Source organism: Ambystoma mexicanum, chromosome 13 (assembly GCF_040938575.1).
Source record: "Ambystoma mexicanum isolate Mex_15411 chromosome 13, UKY_AmexF1_1, whole genome shotgun sequence".
In the NCBI taxonomy this organism is placed as follows: Eukaryota; Metazoa; Chordata; class Amphibia; order Caudata; family Ambystomatidae; genus Ambystoma; species Ambystoma mexicanum.
In genome coordinates, this window is record NC_090938.1 from 724,019,750 (window position 1) to 724,036,861 (window position 17,112).

Below are 17,112 nucleotides of genomic sequence, written 5' to 3' on the forward strand. Positions count from 1 at the left end.
TGTTCTCAGAGGTAATTCTGTATACGTTCCTGGTGGGCTGCACTTCCGTCCCTGTCATCCCTGTGATGGTGTATTTGCATGTCTGCATCTACTTCATTGTCGTCCGCTGGAGGCATGTCCATGACTGGGGGCAGGGGAATGTCCCTCCTGATGCACATGTTGTGTAACATGGCAAGGCCAGGACATCATTACCCACTTGAACTGGCCTGTACACAGAACCGTGCCGTTAAATGTCTGCTCAATTGTGGCACTTGTTCTGAAGTGTGCATGGTTGTACGCAGGTTCCTGGTGGCTATCTCACAGCCATGGTAGTAAAGGGTAGCCGAAATCACCTGCCTGGGAAGGGACGCAAGGAGAGCAATGTCATTGAGGTGATTGGACAGTGCATGCATGTTTGGATGTGGATCTGTGACACATGCGTATGGGTACGCTTGTGGGCCATCGATCACCTTGCTGCACCCTGTGACAGTTACTGCTGGTCAGGACATGTGTAGGATCAGACAAGGATGTTTTGGAGGTGATAGTTGGGGTCATAGTGAGGATATACTGTATTTTGTGACATGGGTGATGCATTCTGGTACCTGTGGTGCATTACATGTGCCTGTCCCTCTGTGCCCAGATTATGCTGGCGTTTCCTTCCGTTTACTCATGTGATACATGCCATCCATGGGAAGTCACTCTTGCATGCAGATTGGGTCCCTACATTTTCATATTGCCTGTGGCCTGTGTGCTGGTGATGGTGAACAACCCACCCCCATGCCCCAGTACACGTGCAATGTGGTGTGTGTGTACATCCTTTGACTCACTCAATAGCTAGGTTCGCTGTCCAACGGAACGCTCCATGTACCCAGGCAGCGTGGTATTGCGCAGGACCATGGGGTCCTGTGTTGATCCTGTGAAACATGCGCAGCAGTGTGTGATCGTCTGGTCTGCATCACAGACGAGCTGCACATTCATTGAGTGGTACAACCTTCTGTCCTTATAAACCTCCTCTGTGCCGTGGACGGCCACTAGCTCAATGTGTGTGCAGTCCAATGCTCCGACTACATTAAGCATGCCAGCAAGGACATGGAAGCGTACCCTGGTGGCGTTCACCTGGGCCTGTGTCGTAGGTATGGTGATCTGCTAGGTCACATGACGCAGGACGGCATCCAGGACCTGCATGGGCACTTTTGAGATTCTGGGCTGGGAGATGCCATGCAGCTCCCTGACTCTGTGCTGGAGGCAAGGGAACACAGCACATAAACCACCTTCAACGGGGGGATGGGGGGGTATGGCAGTCCAGATGCCAATGACGCTCTGCATGTCATCCTGATGAGGCCCACTATTGCAAGAATGGTCTCCCTGTTCAGGCGGTATAGTGTGTGTATCTGCCTGTAAGTCGGGGACCAGGGTGTGGCCTTTTTGCAGGGTGTGGGTGCTCTCCTCCGGGGTGCTACTTGCTGCTGTAAGGAACTGATGGTGGCAACAGTAAAAACAAGTGATCACAGTTCAAGGCTGTTTATCAAACTGTATAAATGGGTGAGAAAACAGCCTACTCTAAACCTAAATCTAAGATGGGAGCAAGCTACGACCATCAAATAAAAAGGGCCTATGCTAAAACTATTTCCTATCCTTACCACTAAGTTACAAAAACAGTGTGGGATAATGTTTACCAGAAAATAAATAAGTGTTCGCAAAGTGTCAGGATGGTATAACTGGGGTCTCCCTTCCCTGCGTTTTTAGCACAGGACTCCTGAGCACAGCACACCTCTGGGCTTCTCCAGCACAAGGTTACGGTTCTATTCAGCGATATCATGACCTTCTGCGGCCAAGTCTTTCTTACAAAAGTCTCTTGCCTCCAAGGGCCTGGTGCATAAAACAAATAAAACAAAAGTTCCTTTCCTTAATCTTTTATGTTTGGTGATGACCCTTCACCCGTGGAACACTCTCAACCGGGCTCCGATCCTTTTGCAGCATGAGCCTCCCTCAGTTGGGTTCACTACGGCCTTTTGTTCAAGATATCCACAACTTGCAAAATTCAAGAGTCTCAATGTCTTTTTAAACAACTGTTCACTGTGGACATCCCTCAGCAGGGTTCACACTTGTCAAAACAATGCTTACGGGGTGTTAGATTTTGCTCTCATTCACCGGCATCCCTCAGCCAGTTCACATTTACCAGTTTCACACAGTTCACTTAGTTGTAACACCTTGCAGGATTCACTTCCCTTCTTTTAAACAATCATTCGCTGTGGACATCCCTCATTCGGGTTCACTATTGTCAACACAATGTTCATGGGGTTTCTTTACCCCTGGATCCCTCTCATCCAGGCTCTGATCCTTCTTTACAATGTGTCAAAGACTTTCGATTGTACAAGGGCTTTTACTCGACACTTGTATGACCACTTTGACACACTGCGTCTGGCTCTCCTAGGGCCTTCTGGTTTTTATATTTTCTTCAAAAAGGGGACAAGCCATAGTCTTTCGAATGAGCAGGCACGTTGTGCCGGACCACTCTGCAGCTGGTCTTCCTGGGTTTTCGCAAGCGTTTTGTAACACACACGTTCTTTGTTCATAAGTTCTTTTCAATTCATATCCTATTGCCGTTTGCACCCTTCGATCAACACAGTTCGGTTCTGTTCTCCCTTCTGACTCACCAGCTGTGCTAAACTTTGGTGGTTCTTAGTCTCTGGAGTCAAGGACAGTAGCAAGCGCGTCTCCCTTCCTTGGTTATCAGTGCGGGAGGGCTCCGTGTACTGTTGCTGTCTGTTACTCCACACAAGAGCTGTAGTTCCCGGTCTTAGGATTGCTTTTATGGAGGCCTTGCGGGTCTGGGTCGAAAAGGGCAAGGCCATTTCCCTCCATGTCATCCTCTCGGGTCTCGTCGCCTTTCTCCTCTGTTTGAACTGCCAGCCTGGATAGCTGCTTCCTCTTTCGGTGGCCTTGCTCGGAGTATGCTCCTCCTTTCATCCAAGTGGGGAAGGGAAAGGGCCGTTGAGTGTGTGATCCTTGTGTTGGGACATGTCAGGTAAATGGCTCTGGTGTTAGTCCGTTGACTTTCACGGTGTGCAAAGTGTTTGTGTAGAAAGGGTGGGAGGGTAGAGCTTCTAAATATCCTACGACGTAGGATGGGGAAGGGGGGGTACTGCATCTCTTCCATAGGTGTCCCTCTTCCACTCCCTGAAGACCCCCCTGCCCCCCCAAATCCAGGTGATCCTCCTCCACTGGTCCACTCCCAGAAACTGGATCCAATAATGATGGCCGTGTCCTGGCCACCTGGATGACAGATCACCGGGGACAAGCGGGTGAAACACATTCAGGTCTCTCACACTGCCCATTGTTCCTCTGCATCATCCTCCTCCTCCTCCGCCTCCTCCTCTGCCTGTCGGCCTGTTGCCTTTGTTCCACCTCCTTCCCATGGAGCTGCACTCCTGCATGCAGCGCCTCCAGATCCATGACTGCTGCTACGAGTGGCAGCATGGTTTTGTTGGAAGGTGGGTGGGGTCTGCGTGTGGTCCTTTTCAGCAGTCACTGTACTCATTGTGTACAACTGGGTCAATTGGGAGCATCTGTGGGGTGTTTCTGCACACCTGGGCCTGGTTATCGCCTGCTCTACGGTGCCGGTTTCCGGGGTGATTTTCAGTGGCATTTTTGTGCCAGTGTTTCAGTTAGGTCTGCTGTTGTAACGCAGGCTTAATTCCGTGGTTCTGGTGTTTCCGGCACTGGTTGACAGGTTCACGCTATTTCAGTTACTCGTGCTGCCGGCAACGGTCGCACAGTGTGCGTTGTTGCCGGCAATGTTGTTACCGGCATCCCGTCTCGTACTGCGGCAGTTGGGATTGTGTACCGGTAATCTGAATTACCAGCACGTTTTTTCCAGACCGCCACACTTGTTATGAGGCCCATTGTGAGTGTGGCGGCATTAACCACCGGTGGGAATTGATTTGGCCGTTTTTGGGTGGTAAGGTGGAGGAATTACCTCCAGAATTCTGTTTTGAGGTGTTTCCTCTGCCTTGCCTCAACTTGTAGTTTGACGGTGTGGTAACTCTGCATTACCACTTTTTTAGCACACCGACAAACTCACAGGGTCAGAATTTACAATATCAAAAAGAATTTAGAAAGCAAGAACATCAGTCCAGCATAGCCATCCACACCCCACGTGACCAGACAGCGCAACATGGGCATCCACATCCCACGTGAGCAGACAGCGCTGCATGGACAGGAGCATTGTAAGTTTCCCTCTCAGGAGACAACAGGCAGAGACCTGAGCTTCCCTCCGTCATCAATATCTACAACACTGGGGAAGCACTGCATGCAGCCTCACCAGAAAGAAGGAATCATATGGCCCAGAGCCGTGCAAGGTTTCATCTCCCCTGTATGATCTGGCATGTGCAGCCAATTTGCATGCCTCTCACTGGAAACAGACACAGCAGTCACACTACATTTTCTCTCATACACTCAGAACAAACAGCATGAGCATCATTGCTGAAATAACATACATGACTTGGCAGCTCCATGTACTTATTGTGCAGTTTTTTCTTTGAATACACTCTTACCCGAAGCACTGCATTTATTAGTAGTAATAAAGAGCTTTGTTTTCGGTTAAAGGTCAACCATAAAAGCTATATAGCCTCAACTGACATTCCATGTATACAGCCCAGCCTCTGAACACATTAGTGAAAGGCGCTAGCATTTGATTTTAATATTGGTACAAATACTCTCTGGAACACTCTTCTGCCTGCAGACATGGACACTTTACTGCTCAGTTTTATGTGTTTCCTTGACAACACTTTTATCATCTGAGTTACCCAGCATACATGTGCTTCTGAGGCACAGCCTGGGATAGGATATGGCGGTTAAGACAGAAGGCATTGCTGCTGCACGAAGGGACCATTGATGCACAGCCCGGGGCATGAGATGCAGAGCTTATAGAGCAAGCACTACTGCTGCCCACAGGGACCAGTGATGCGCAGCCTAGGGCATGAGACGGCAACTTTTTACAGAGAGCCCTACTGCTGCACAGGGTCTTCAAATGCACAGCATAGGTCGGGGCAGAACAACCGTATGAGGAACGTGCTGACCATTAGCTGATTAACGATTGGCAATCGGTAATTCATGTTTCTTAGGTTTATGATTTTAAGAGTTATTGAGAGGTATCCAATACAGGTGTTACATGTAAGATATTTTATGATGGTTAATATAATAATCTGAAATGTATTATATGTATATTTTGTTTGTTTTAAATCAAATTTTTAAGGTAAACATTTTGGACCAGAGAGTGAAAATCCTTAGTACATTTGAGCACCTGAAGCAGTTTCTGGAGCAGGAGGAACAGCAGCTGCTCAGCAGACTGGAGAAGGAACACGATGGGAACATGAAGACGATTCAGGAGAAATTGGCCCAACTGGAGAAGCAGCAAAGCGCCCACATGGGCCTGATCACAGAGCTGGAGAGCAAGTGCCAGCAGCAGGATGTGGAGTTACTGAAGGTGAGAGGGGTTCCGGGTTCTATAGAACTAGATCAGAAATCTACCCACAGGGGCCTGATCCCAGAGCATGGAACAGAGGTGTCGGCATCAGGAAAGGGAGCTGCTAAAGGTGAGAGGAAGGAAATCAAAGATGTATAAACCTGTAACAGCAGCAATCCACTGCAAGGAGCCTGAGCACAGCTGGTGAGGAAGTGTCAGCAGCAGGATGTGGATCTACTGAAGGTGAGAGGGCATTGGGGGATCTATACACCTGTAAGTGCAGCAATCCACCCATGAGACCTGATCAGAGTTAGAGACAAGTGGTAGCAGCAGGAAGAGGATTTACTGTAGGTGAGGGGGGGAGATCAGGCAGCTATAGAACCAGAAGGCCAACATTTCTTCAGTAGGGACATTATATCAGCACTATAAGGGAAGTGCCAACAGCGCAATGATGATAACATCACCCCTTGAAATTTCTTGATAGCAATTCACGAGATGCACAAAAACCCATAAGTTGGCAGCTGGATACAGAAGCAACCATTTGCAAATAGTCAACTGGAATGTGTACAAGGGCACCCTGTCTTTAAGCGAAGAACTAACAAATGCAAAAGATAATTACAGCAAAGGTGGATAACTCAAGTCACTGCATGTCAGGTTCTACTAGATACAGTTGTGGCTTTTGGACAGTGAGACATTTGAATGAAAATATATATGTATCTAATTATCTATATCTACATATTAAACAATAGCATTACAAAAGTAATCAATACAATATAATCCCCACTAGAATTTCCTTCACAGCAATTTCGGAGACACCCAAAAACTCCATTCCCAGTAAATGAATACTATAGATAGTTGGAAATGGTTTCTACTGGTCCTAGTTGCAGACCTGCAATTATCATATATAAAATGCCGAGGATGTCTATGCAAAGTCAGGACACACGTTTATCAGCATGTGGCAACAAAGTGTAGCTGGGATGGTCTGTGATGCTGTGAACAAGAGACGGGTGTAGGTGGGCAAGACCAAAATCTATTAACTCTATACTCCCTGTTATTACCCTTGCACCACCTTGCTGGTCCAGCAGTCTGTGGAGCACCCAAGGGTTATGGACCCTGTCTCCCTATTGACCTCCTGATTCATGACTGCTCCCAGTCCCTCCACACTTGCCTCCACCCACAGGATGCAAGGCTTCTGGGGATCGGCATAGGCCATGGCTGGTGCTGTGGTGAGTGTCCCCTTGAGGTCTGATGGCATTGTTCTGTTCATCCCTAACCAAGAGAGTCCCAAGGATGATGTAAATGTTGTGTCACTGATGGTGCTCCACTTGCCCTTCTGGGTAGATATCCCTTGGTGAAGTCGTCGAGAGGTTTTTGGCAAATCTCGTGAATAACATCCAGTAGTAGTTGCAGAAGCTCCGGACTCTCTGCAACTTCACCAGGGTCTGAGGTTGTTGTCAATTGCAACATAACATCTCTGAAAAATGGAAATCAAGGTTTAGAATATTGTGGTTTGGCTGTTTATATTGTCCTGTTTCTTTTTCTCTCTAGGATGTGAAGAGCGTCTTGGGCAGGTACGTCTCCTCTTGCCTTGATGAACCCTCCATGTGGAGACCCTTTTATCCTGGTGGATGTGCTCTGTTCCTTACATTTAGTACACACTACAGACCCAGGCTCCATCTTTATTGAAGGGATAGTCATGCACTGTGAGCTTAGAGAAAGGGGAGGCTGGCAAGCAGTGATAGTAAAACACGGACTGTGTTTCTAAATCACACATATGAATGCAGTCCTACGTGTGAATTAAAAGTCCACTAATTCATTACTATGTGTGATTTAGAAATGTAGACTCTGGGCCTCTTTACGAGGACGGTGGTAACCTGCCGGTGCGAGGATAGAATCAAATTCAAAATGGCCTGTTTTAGCCTGAAATGGCTTGCATCCGCCTACCTGGCTGATAAAATTGTTATACCAACCAAGAAGGAATCTGCGTTCGGAAGACAAATTCTTGACCTGTATTCCACGGACCAAATGTGTTTCGAGAGGAGACAGAAGCTTTGTAGTTTTTGGGCCTAAAGTCTGGAATCAACTTCCACTGGAGATCAGAATGTGTGAAACTCTAGATCTCTTTAGGAAGAGACAGAAAACTTTCTTATTAAAATAAAAAATGAAAGTTTAATATAACTAAAACCCCTACTCGTTCCCTTTCTGGATCTTCGTTTAGTGGTCATCTGCGCCCGAATACGGTTTACTCTGTCTGGTGCGCGGAATAAATTAATCAAAATCCAAGATGGCAAACTTGTGGGTCTCAAAGTCTATCACAGTGATAAGGCGACAGGAAAGGCTGACCAAAATCCTCCCTTCTTACAGTTCAACAAAGTAGAAATGGGTAAACCCCCTGTGGGTGGGTTCTGAAAGAAGGCTGGCACCACTAACCCTAAGGTGAGTGGTGGTTCCTCAGTAATTCCCTGACTCACTGGCACCTCCTGGTACCAGAAAGACTGCTAAACTGAGTGCCTAAATCACGGCATCTGGTCACTGTGAAACTCCTTTGTGCAGAAATCCCAGCGATATCTTCAATTTCACTTAATGTGGCAGGGTCAAGTTCTTGAAAGGAAGTTTGGGAAGACAGGGTAGGGGTTCCCTCCAATACTTAGCAGTATGACAATTCTATTATAGTGGAGAACCAATAAACCACTGCAATCTGAGGCAGAGAACGGCCCCACACAAGTCCCCTCTCCCCCAGAGTAGCACAAATTAGCCCCTCTCCCAACATGTGAGGTCAGCCCGCTCCCCCCACATTCTAGTCTGGCTGCACCCCTTGCCCACTGTATAAGTGGTTGAACATCTCTCATGAATGTAGTGCAATAAATGTTTAAGCTTTTCAAAGAGGGTCATCATTGCTGACTTGTTACCAAGGGAGAGTTATGTTTCTACCTCTGTAAACACTCTTGTAGGTTGATTAAGGTTGGCATCTCCGAAACCTACAACAGTAGTGGTTCTGAAAAACCTAATGGGCAATAAAGGTTAAACTCAAAAGGATAGATCGGGAAACAAATTCGGAATTTACCCAGCAGCTTGCATCCCTCAAACTCTTTATTACTTCAATCTAAATAATAAAACAAAGAGAAACCTCTGGGAATATCCACACTGCTAATCCCACAGGTATCATTTCTATGTCACAGTAGAGATTCCCCAGCCCACCCTCTTCTCCCCGGGGGTCTCCCTTCAGAATGTGTCTCACAGTAGTGGTTCATCTGCTCCTCCTGTCACAGCTGCCTGTCTCTTGTTACTCATTTATGGGTGGTGCTCTCTGCCCATCAGTTTTACGGAGATGCGCCACCCAATGTGTACTTATTTAGAGCCTTCCTTTCCCATCTTTAGTATAGGGTCTCTTTTTCCTCCCCCTTATCTCACTGTTGAGACCTCCCTCTTCTCTGGATGCTAAGGGTTATATGTGGTATCTTTCTATTATTCTCAGGTGCAGTGAAGTGAAGCATTTCAAGCCCCAGGAAGATGCCCCTGGAATGGAGACGACACTGCTGAACATCACACGCCATGCCCAGCTGCTTGCAGAATTAAAAGGTAGATATGAGGCCTGACCCGCCTAAGAGATGTTGGTCGGGAAGGATTATCCAACCATCTCACTGCACTTATTACATTGAAATACATTTAAATATACACAGCTGAATGTGAAACAAATACGTTATTTGAAAGGTTCTTGCACAGTTCACTATGTCCACCTGCATGATCTCTTGGCGCTCTAGCGGATCTGTAAAGCAAGGAGGGAGGTGGGTAAGTTAGTAGCAAGAGAGCTGTGATTTGCTGTTTGTGTTGGCTGCTTCAGTTCGGTGACTCCGTTCACTGAGCGTAGGTGTGTTTTTGGTTATAGCTGTCATGTGGTGTTGGGACTGTTTAGGAGATTTATCTTTGCTATGCTCCATCTCTCTTGGTGAGACCCCCCAGCACTTTTTGCTAGACTTAAATGAGTGTAGCCTTTTTCCACTCATTCATTCTTATGGGCTCGATCTTTTGGAACTCTTTCCTTTCTATTTTTACTGTCCTATGGAGTCAATTTTCCTCAACTTTTAAAGCCATCTGTTTTACTGTTGCAGCACACAGCTCCTTATGGACAGTGTTGCTGGGGTCCCTTCCTGTCCCCTTTGAGATTCCTATACATAGCTTTAAGTAATTACAGTTCTTTGCATCTCCCAAAACGTTATGATCCGAGAGATTGGCACACGTCACCTTCAGTGGAGTACCAAAGTGATACTTAGTAAACCCCTTCTCTCTGTTCCTGTGTCATTTATGTCACAAAGACCATCTTCTAGTTATAGCTGGTGGCAGTGGCGTGTCCTACCAACTATTGTTTAATTTCTACTGCATGCTATGTCAATAGCTTCGCTAGTACACAATAGGGGCACCTGAGTACCAACTCGGGAGCTCCCTTCTTTTTTCGCCATTATTAGCGTGGTTGTTTGTCAGCCCTTCTACCATTCCGAGGGGCAAGTGTGTGTGTTTTGCCTTTGGCGGGAACACTTGTGTGTCTCCACCTGTGCTCCAGTGTCATGTAAGGAAGCCACGGTATCAGCAGTTATTGAACTTCAACAAGGGTGTGATAAACGCCCATCTAATCCTAAATCTACAGATGAGAGCAAGCTATGACCATCAAATAATGCAGTTCTAGTGGAGTCTCGTCCAAATAAAAGGGCCTATACAAAAAAAAAGTATTGCCAATCCTTACCTCTAAATACAAATGGTGTGGGGTAATGCTGATGAAAATGAAGTGTTCACAAAAATGATATGTCACGATGATCAGGCCATTGGCCTCCCTTCCCAACATTTTCAGCATGGGACAAGGCGGTTTACTGGAGCATAGCACTCTCTCTAGTTTCTTTGGCACAAGGATATAGTTCTATTACCACCATCAAGGGCTTCTTTACTTATCAAGTCTCTTGATTCAGAGGGCCTGATGTACCAAAACAAGAAAACTTCCTTCTTTTTTACAAGTACTTAATTCAGGTGATTCACTCTTCGCCCTGGATCCCCCTTCTCCACTGTTCAGAGAATATTCCTTCTCGGGTGACTCATGATTCACCCCGGATCCTCAGCCGGGCTCAGATGCTTCCTCTTACACAATAAGTCTCCCTCAGCCGGGCTCGGATCAATTCCAGTTCGTATTAACTATTGAAGACTTCGAATCTGCACAAGGTTTAGTTTGACCTGTTGCAGGACCACTTCGACTTCATAATTCCTTTTTACATTTGCCACCTGTCAATTGGATACCTAACAGACTTTCGAATGAGCACCCACGTGCCGCCGGACCACTGTGTATACGGTATCTATCTTGGCTTCAAAAGTTCACTCACTCCTTTGACGTTCAATTATTTCCGCATCGCTCGTCACATACATTTCACACACTGTTCTCTTCATATTTCTCCATACAATGTTGCCGCTTGCAACCTCGGTTCTAACACAGACTGGTCTGCTATCCGTCTCACTGGCTGTGCTGATTTTACTGGTGCTGCTTTACTGTAGGAGTCAAGGACAATACCACAGCAGCAAACTCTCCTCCCTGCTTTGGCTATTGACGGGGAGAGCCTCAGACACACAATGCAGGTTTCTTCAGCTTTAATTCCAGGTCTTATATTTGTTATTCTCGAAGGCTCATCAAAGTAATTTTTTTCTCTGAAAAGGTCAAGGGCACTTCCCTCTCTGGTCTTGCCGTCTTTTTCTTCGTATTAAAACTGCCTCATCGAACTGCTGCTTCCTCGTGCGCTTTGCCTTGCTCTGACTGTGCTTTCATGCTCCGCCTTTTATCCGTGTGGTGAAGTGCGATGGACGTCAGGTGTGTGTGTGTGTGTAATGACCAGTAGTTGCCTGACTCTGCCTGACCATTGTGTTCGTACATGTAAGGTATAAATGTGAGGTATACCGCTCGGGTGTTAGTCCGTTTTCTCTCACAGTGAGCTTTCTGTGAGAAAGTGTTTGTATCAGGAAGCGGGTGGGAGGGTGGGAGTTCCTAAGTATCCTACCTGGTAGGATGGGGCAAAGGTGTTACAGAGAAGGGGATACTGTGTCTCACCATCCTGTATCCTACTCCCCAAAGACCCCTCATCCAGGTGATCCTCCCACACTGGTCCACCCCCAGTAACTGGATCCAAAAGCTATGGCTGTGTCCTGGCCACCTGGATGACAGATCCCCAGGAGCTAGCGGATATGAGAGCTTCAGGTTTCTCAGTCTGGGCAGGTAAGAAGTGGTGAGGAGTTTTCCATCCCCTGTCCTTTGTCTGCCAGAGTGCCTGAATAGGACCATCTCCCACAGGGGGTCTGGCTGTACTGGATAGCCAAATGCCCCTTTCTATAAAATGCTGAGAGAGATTGCAGAGGGGTATGTGCTGGAACTGCAGGTGTGTGCTGGAACTGCATAAAAGGTGAGGCTTCGGGAGTGAAAAAGCAAGTCAACCACTGGACGCTGTTGTAACCAGAGAAGAGGACGGCCAGAGGCCCCTGTGAACCCTGTGCAAAACCGTGACGCAACCACTGCTATCCTGACCCCCTTTTCTGTGTGACAGAGGAACTCTGAAGAGGACGCCTTGGGAACAACCGGTCCCAAGACCAACTTTGTTGTTTTGAGCCATCTACCGAGGTCCTGTGAGTTTCCTGAGCTGAGACCCCAATACCCGGAGACCTGCTGGCCATTTCGAGTGCATCTTCGAGGAAAGGCCGAACTCATCCACATCTTTGCTGGGCCTTCAAGGATTCTCATCCGATCCAACTCACCCCGGCTCCCTCAGCAGAGTGTGGGATTGTGAGAAGTGAAGAAGATTGACCCGGCGAATCGCGTCCTTTGTTGGTGCTGTAGAAAAGGTGCCAAATCCACAGAGTGAACAAAATTGTTGATGGAAGCTGTGCCAGGGTTTCTCACTCCAGGCTGCTGCTGTGTGATCATGTCCATTTTCCTGCCTTTCATCACCAGACCAAGGAATCCGCAGGTCGGGTCCAGCGCCGTCCCATTGAAGTGCATCCAGCTGCAATCCTTTCTTCTAATCTAAGGTACCATGGGGAGAAAGGTATTTCTTACCTTCATCCGTGAAGTCGCTCCAGAGCATTGGCGTGCAACCATAGGTGTCGAGGGTACCCCCCTCTTACTGAAATCTGCAAAAAGGAAAGGAAATTGCACACCCTGTACTTTGATAAGAAATCTAATTTAATATAGCTTTTAAAAGCTCCAATGGCTTGTCACTGTATTAAATAGTTTTATGGGGTGCCGGGGAGAAAAAAAAAAGACCCTGGTATCGTAGGTCAGTGAAAGTATGAACAGAATGGTGTTCCCATTGACAATGGGAACTCCCGTCCCCTGCACACCTCTGGGTATTGGAAAAAAATCCAAACAAAATATAATATACTTTTTTGTTCACTTGTTGGTGATTTTAAGCATTAAAGAATATCAATTAGGTCATTCTTTTGTACAAATATTGCATATACCAACATGAAATGATTTGTTTCAATATACATAAAAAGTTTCAAAAAGTCTTTATGAAGGCGTAATAGTATTTTAACACTGTTTACATAACAAAAAAGAATGTTCAAGTTTAATTCACTCGAAAAGAATATACAATAATTCACTAAAAAAGGGAAAGCCTTCCTAATTCAGAGCTCTACGCGTTTCGAGAGTGTGCCTCTCTTCTTCAGGAGCAACAACTTATCCATGTAAACACAAAATTTTCTTAACTTGTTATTAATTCACAGTCAACAAATAAGTTCAAAGTATAGCTATTTCATTTTTCTTTAATTTCAGAACTTCGAGCATCCCTTCTTGTTGTGGAATGGTGAAAACGTCATCTAGTGAAGTAGCAATCTGATGTGCTGTGAATGACAATAATATCTGTATTAACTAGTGATTTAAACCGGCGATCAAATAAATAAATATATCCGTGTGGGAACCAGTATTCCTACCTGTGTTTCCTGTTTATATCCTGTATGTTTCTCAATTCAAAGATGACTGGTATCTGTGGCTTCTAATCAGACTTTAGGACAGAACGAAGTCTGATTAGAAGCCACAGATACCAGTAAATTTGATGTGTTGTAGAGGTCTGGTTGAGTTTCGTTCAGCATTTGAGAAGATGTGTGCAGAGGGGTGAGTTTTTGGTAGCGTTAGTTGGTGGCAGTACCTTTCCTACTCCGGCTTTTCTGACTTAATCCGGCCCATAATCCTGTCGCATTTTCTGGTGTTGAGCAATTGCCACCGCCACAGGTTCTTTCAGCAGTGATGTGTTCCCTGTTCCCAGCGGTCCTTCCATGTGTGAAATGGACCACTAGCACAAACGGGCAAAAAGCGAGACACAGCTCCCTAACACAGATGGGTCCGAAGCAGGATTTAGCTCACTGTCGCAACGGGCCAAATGCGAGATATGGCTCACTCACAGATAGGCTAAACCACCTCCACCTCTAGCACCATAGTGCCCACCCAACACATCCGACCAGAAGCTACTTACGTGCTCCATGAGATCGCCACCTATACTCCGATGACCACAATGTCACTAACTCTATATTTCTATAACTGCTATACATGCTGCTTGCTGCAACCCTAAAATGTGTTCCCTGTTTCACGTTTTTCTTTTGCTGTAACCCACCCCGCTGAAACCCCGCCATACCCTCCATTCAGGTCCCTGTACCAGCGTGACCGTTCCCCACCACGTGTTACCATACCGCCCTCCATAACATAACAGGCTATACCAGCCGCCTTTACATGCCCTGCACATGTGCCCAATCCTTCCACATGCATACTAGCCCCGCTGTGTGTACCTAGCCTACTGTAATGCCTAATATGCTCACTGGCACTGTTGCATATACCTAGCCTACTGTAATGCCCGATATGCACAATGGCCCTGTTGTATGTACCTAACCGACTGTAGTGCCTAATTTATGCCTACGTGTTACGCCCACATCTGTGCTCACCCTATTAGACACACTGCGCACCTTGAACGTGCTCCTTACCCACTTCTGTTCCTGCTCACTGCCCCTCCTCTACTGTTCACCGCTCATAACTACCCGTAGCTCACCTTGAAAGGTGCACTGCACCTAGGGCTGCCACTAGTAGGTGCACACTGTGCCGCTCTCCTCAAAAGCGGCGTGCCTTTACACACACAAGGCACAGGAACTACCACATTTCCCCAAACCCACCTCTAGCACCGAGCCTGAAAATGTCTCACACTCTCCCACAACGTTCCACCTACACTCTTTCTCCCACCTCTACCCATACACTCATTAATGCCAACACAAGCACCCATCCACACAACCCCCAAGCTACACTGCATCACTACCAAACCCATCCCACACCACCACTCACAACCTAACTCTCTCCCTCCCCCCCTACACCAGAGAAACCATAGGCTAGGCTCCCGATCTACCCGCCTCTTAACTAAACCTAGTACCCTCCTAGCCAAACCACGCGTCCACCTGACAGCACCAACACTCAGCCACACGCCAACAACCCCCAACAAGCCTGCCTCCACTATGAGCATTCAGACTAAAGCCAAACCAGAGAACAACCTGAGAACACATCTCCACTGTGCACTCCTCAATGCATGCTCCCTGCCTGCACATACCATAGAGATCCACGACCTTATCGTCGACCTAAATCTAGACGTTATAGCCATCACAGAGACCTGGTTACATGAAGCCTCCGGCCCAGCCATCTGCCAAACCCTACCACCAGGCTACATCATCCTTCGCCAATCAGAACCTCTAGGAAAGGGGGAGAGGTCACCCTAATTCTCAAGGAGTCTCTTAATGCCAGGCAACTAAAAACCCCTGAAGCTGACAACTTTGACATGCTCTCAGTAAAAATATTTCCTACACCGAAGGACACCATAACATTACACACTGTCTACCGACCTCCAGGCCCAACCCACAAATTCCAATCTAACCTCGCCCACATCCTAGGGGACAACCTCAAAACCAACACTAGAGCCATCCTCTTGGGTGACCTCAACTTAGGATTCAAAGACCCTAAAGACAAAAAAGGTAAAGCCCTTGCCAAAGCAATTCAAGACTTAGGCTTTACACAACTAATTAACGATCCCACCCACATCAAATGTCGTATATTAGACTGGATTGCAGACTACAACTGCGCAGTAGACATTAGTTCCAATACCCCACGCCCATGGACTGACCACCATCTACTGCACTTATTCATACCCTCAAAAACAGGAGGGAACCCCAATACACCCGCACCACCCACCCTAGCTAGATTCAAAAAACTACTCACTACCGAAAGAATCCTCCCTCGGCTTGAAGCCTCAGCGCTCGTCCATCCCACATCTATTAACCCCAAAGAGCTGGTAGAGATCTACAACACCACTCTGAAAGAGGTTCTAGATGCAATAGCCCCACTAGAATTAAAAAAAAGCCAAACACACACTTCATGCCAACTCATGGTTCACACAGGAACTCAAAGATGCTCGAATAACAAAAAAAGCAGCATTCAAATCCTTGCAAACTAAACCCTCCACCACCACTAGAGACACGTTCCTCACAGTTGCCAAACAATACAAACTGGCCATTGCCAAAGCCGCCACCTACAACTCCAGAATTGAAAAAGCAAACTCCCAATCGAAGGAACTATTTTCCATCTACAACGAACTGACAATTCCCCCTACCTCCACACAACCCACCGAGAAAGACGAAACATGGTGCAACAACATCCAGCTCGCCATGCTAAACAAAATCAAAACACTGCAGACCAAAATCAAGTCCCAATTTGACAAACTGCCCAAAATGCCACCACCCACTACAAATCCTCCGGCAATATCACGAACTCCAGACACCCTGCAGGGCGCAAACAATCCCACACCGTTTACATTCAGACAAGTCACCATCCCTGAAGTCCTTAAGATCATGAAACAGACCAAACCTTCTCTATGTAAAGGGGACACATGCCCAGTTAATATAGTCAAAGACTGTGCCACGTCCTTAGCCCCTTTCATCACTACCTTCATCAACGCCTCTTACGCCAACAGCACAGTCCCGCTTGCCCTTAAGGAAGCCTGGGTACGACCACTTCTAAAGAAACCCACCCTTGACCCTGACTCCCTTAACTACCGCCCAATCACAACTGTACCATTTTTGTTGAAAATTCTTGACAAGGCTGCCTACTTACAGATCCAATCCTACCTGGAAACATAGCATTCTAGGTAAAAGGCAATCCGGCTTCTGACCCCGTCACAGTAATGAATCAGCCTTATTAGACCTCAAGAACCAACTACTTGAAGCCATAGACAAAGGCAAAACCTCAATCCTATTACTCTTGGATCTATCGGCGGCCTTTGACCTGGTTGACCATAAGCTCCTGTGTAAACAACTCATTGACAATGCCCACTTCTCACAAGAAGCCACTGCATGGATCACCTCGTTCCTAGAGGGTAGAGCCATGAGGGTATTCTCCGACCATGCCTCAGCCTCGCCATCACCCATCGAATGCGGAGTGCCACAAGGGTCTTGTACCTCTCCCACTCTCTACAACCTATTCACCCTTCCTCTCTTCAGTGGCTTAGAAGATTTTGGCATAGCCTTCACCAACTATGCCGACGACACTCAAATTCTTCTCCCACTGACAGGAAACTATGAACAAGATCTTGACACCCTCCAGAAGACTTATGCACACATCC

At 46.9% G+C, this 17,112-nt stretch overlaps 1 protein-coding gene across 1 annotated transcript in view; it reads left to right on the top strand.

Annotated features, from left to right (window-relative positions):
* LOC138521811 (E3 ubiquitin-protein ligase TRIM39-like) overlaps window positions 1-17,112 on the top strand; it is a 256,777-nt gene that overhangs the window by 114,232 nt on the left and 125,433 nt on the right. Inside the window, exons 3-5 of the mRNA XM_069634927.1 lie at window positions 5,237-5,467; window positions 6,995-7,017; window positions 8,922-9,025. Of these exons, the coding sequence (XP_069491028.1) occupies window positions 5,237-5,467; window positions 6,995-7,017; window positions 8,922-9,025 (358 nt within the window). The remainder of the gene's footprint in view (window positions 1-5,236; window positions 5,468-6,994; window positions 7,018-8,921; window positions 9,026-17,112) is intronic.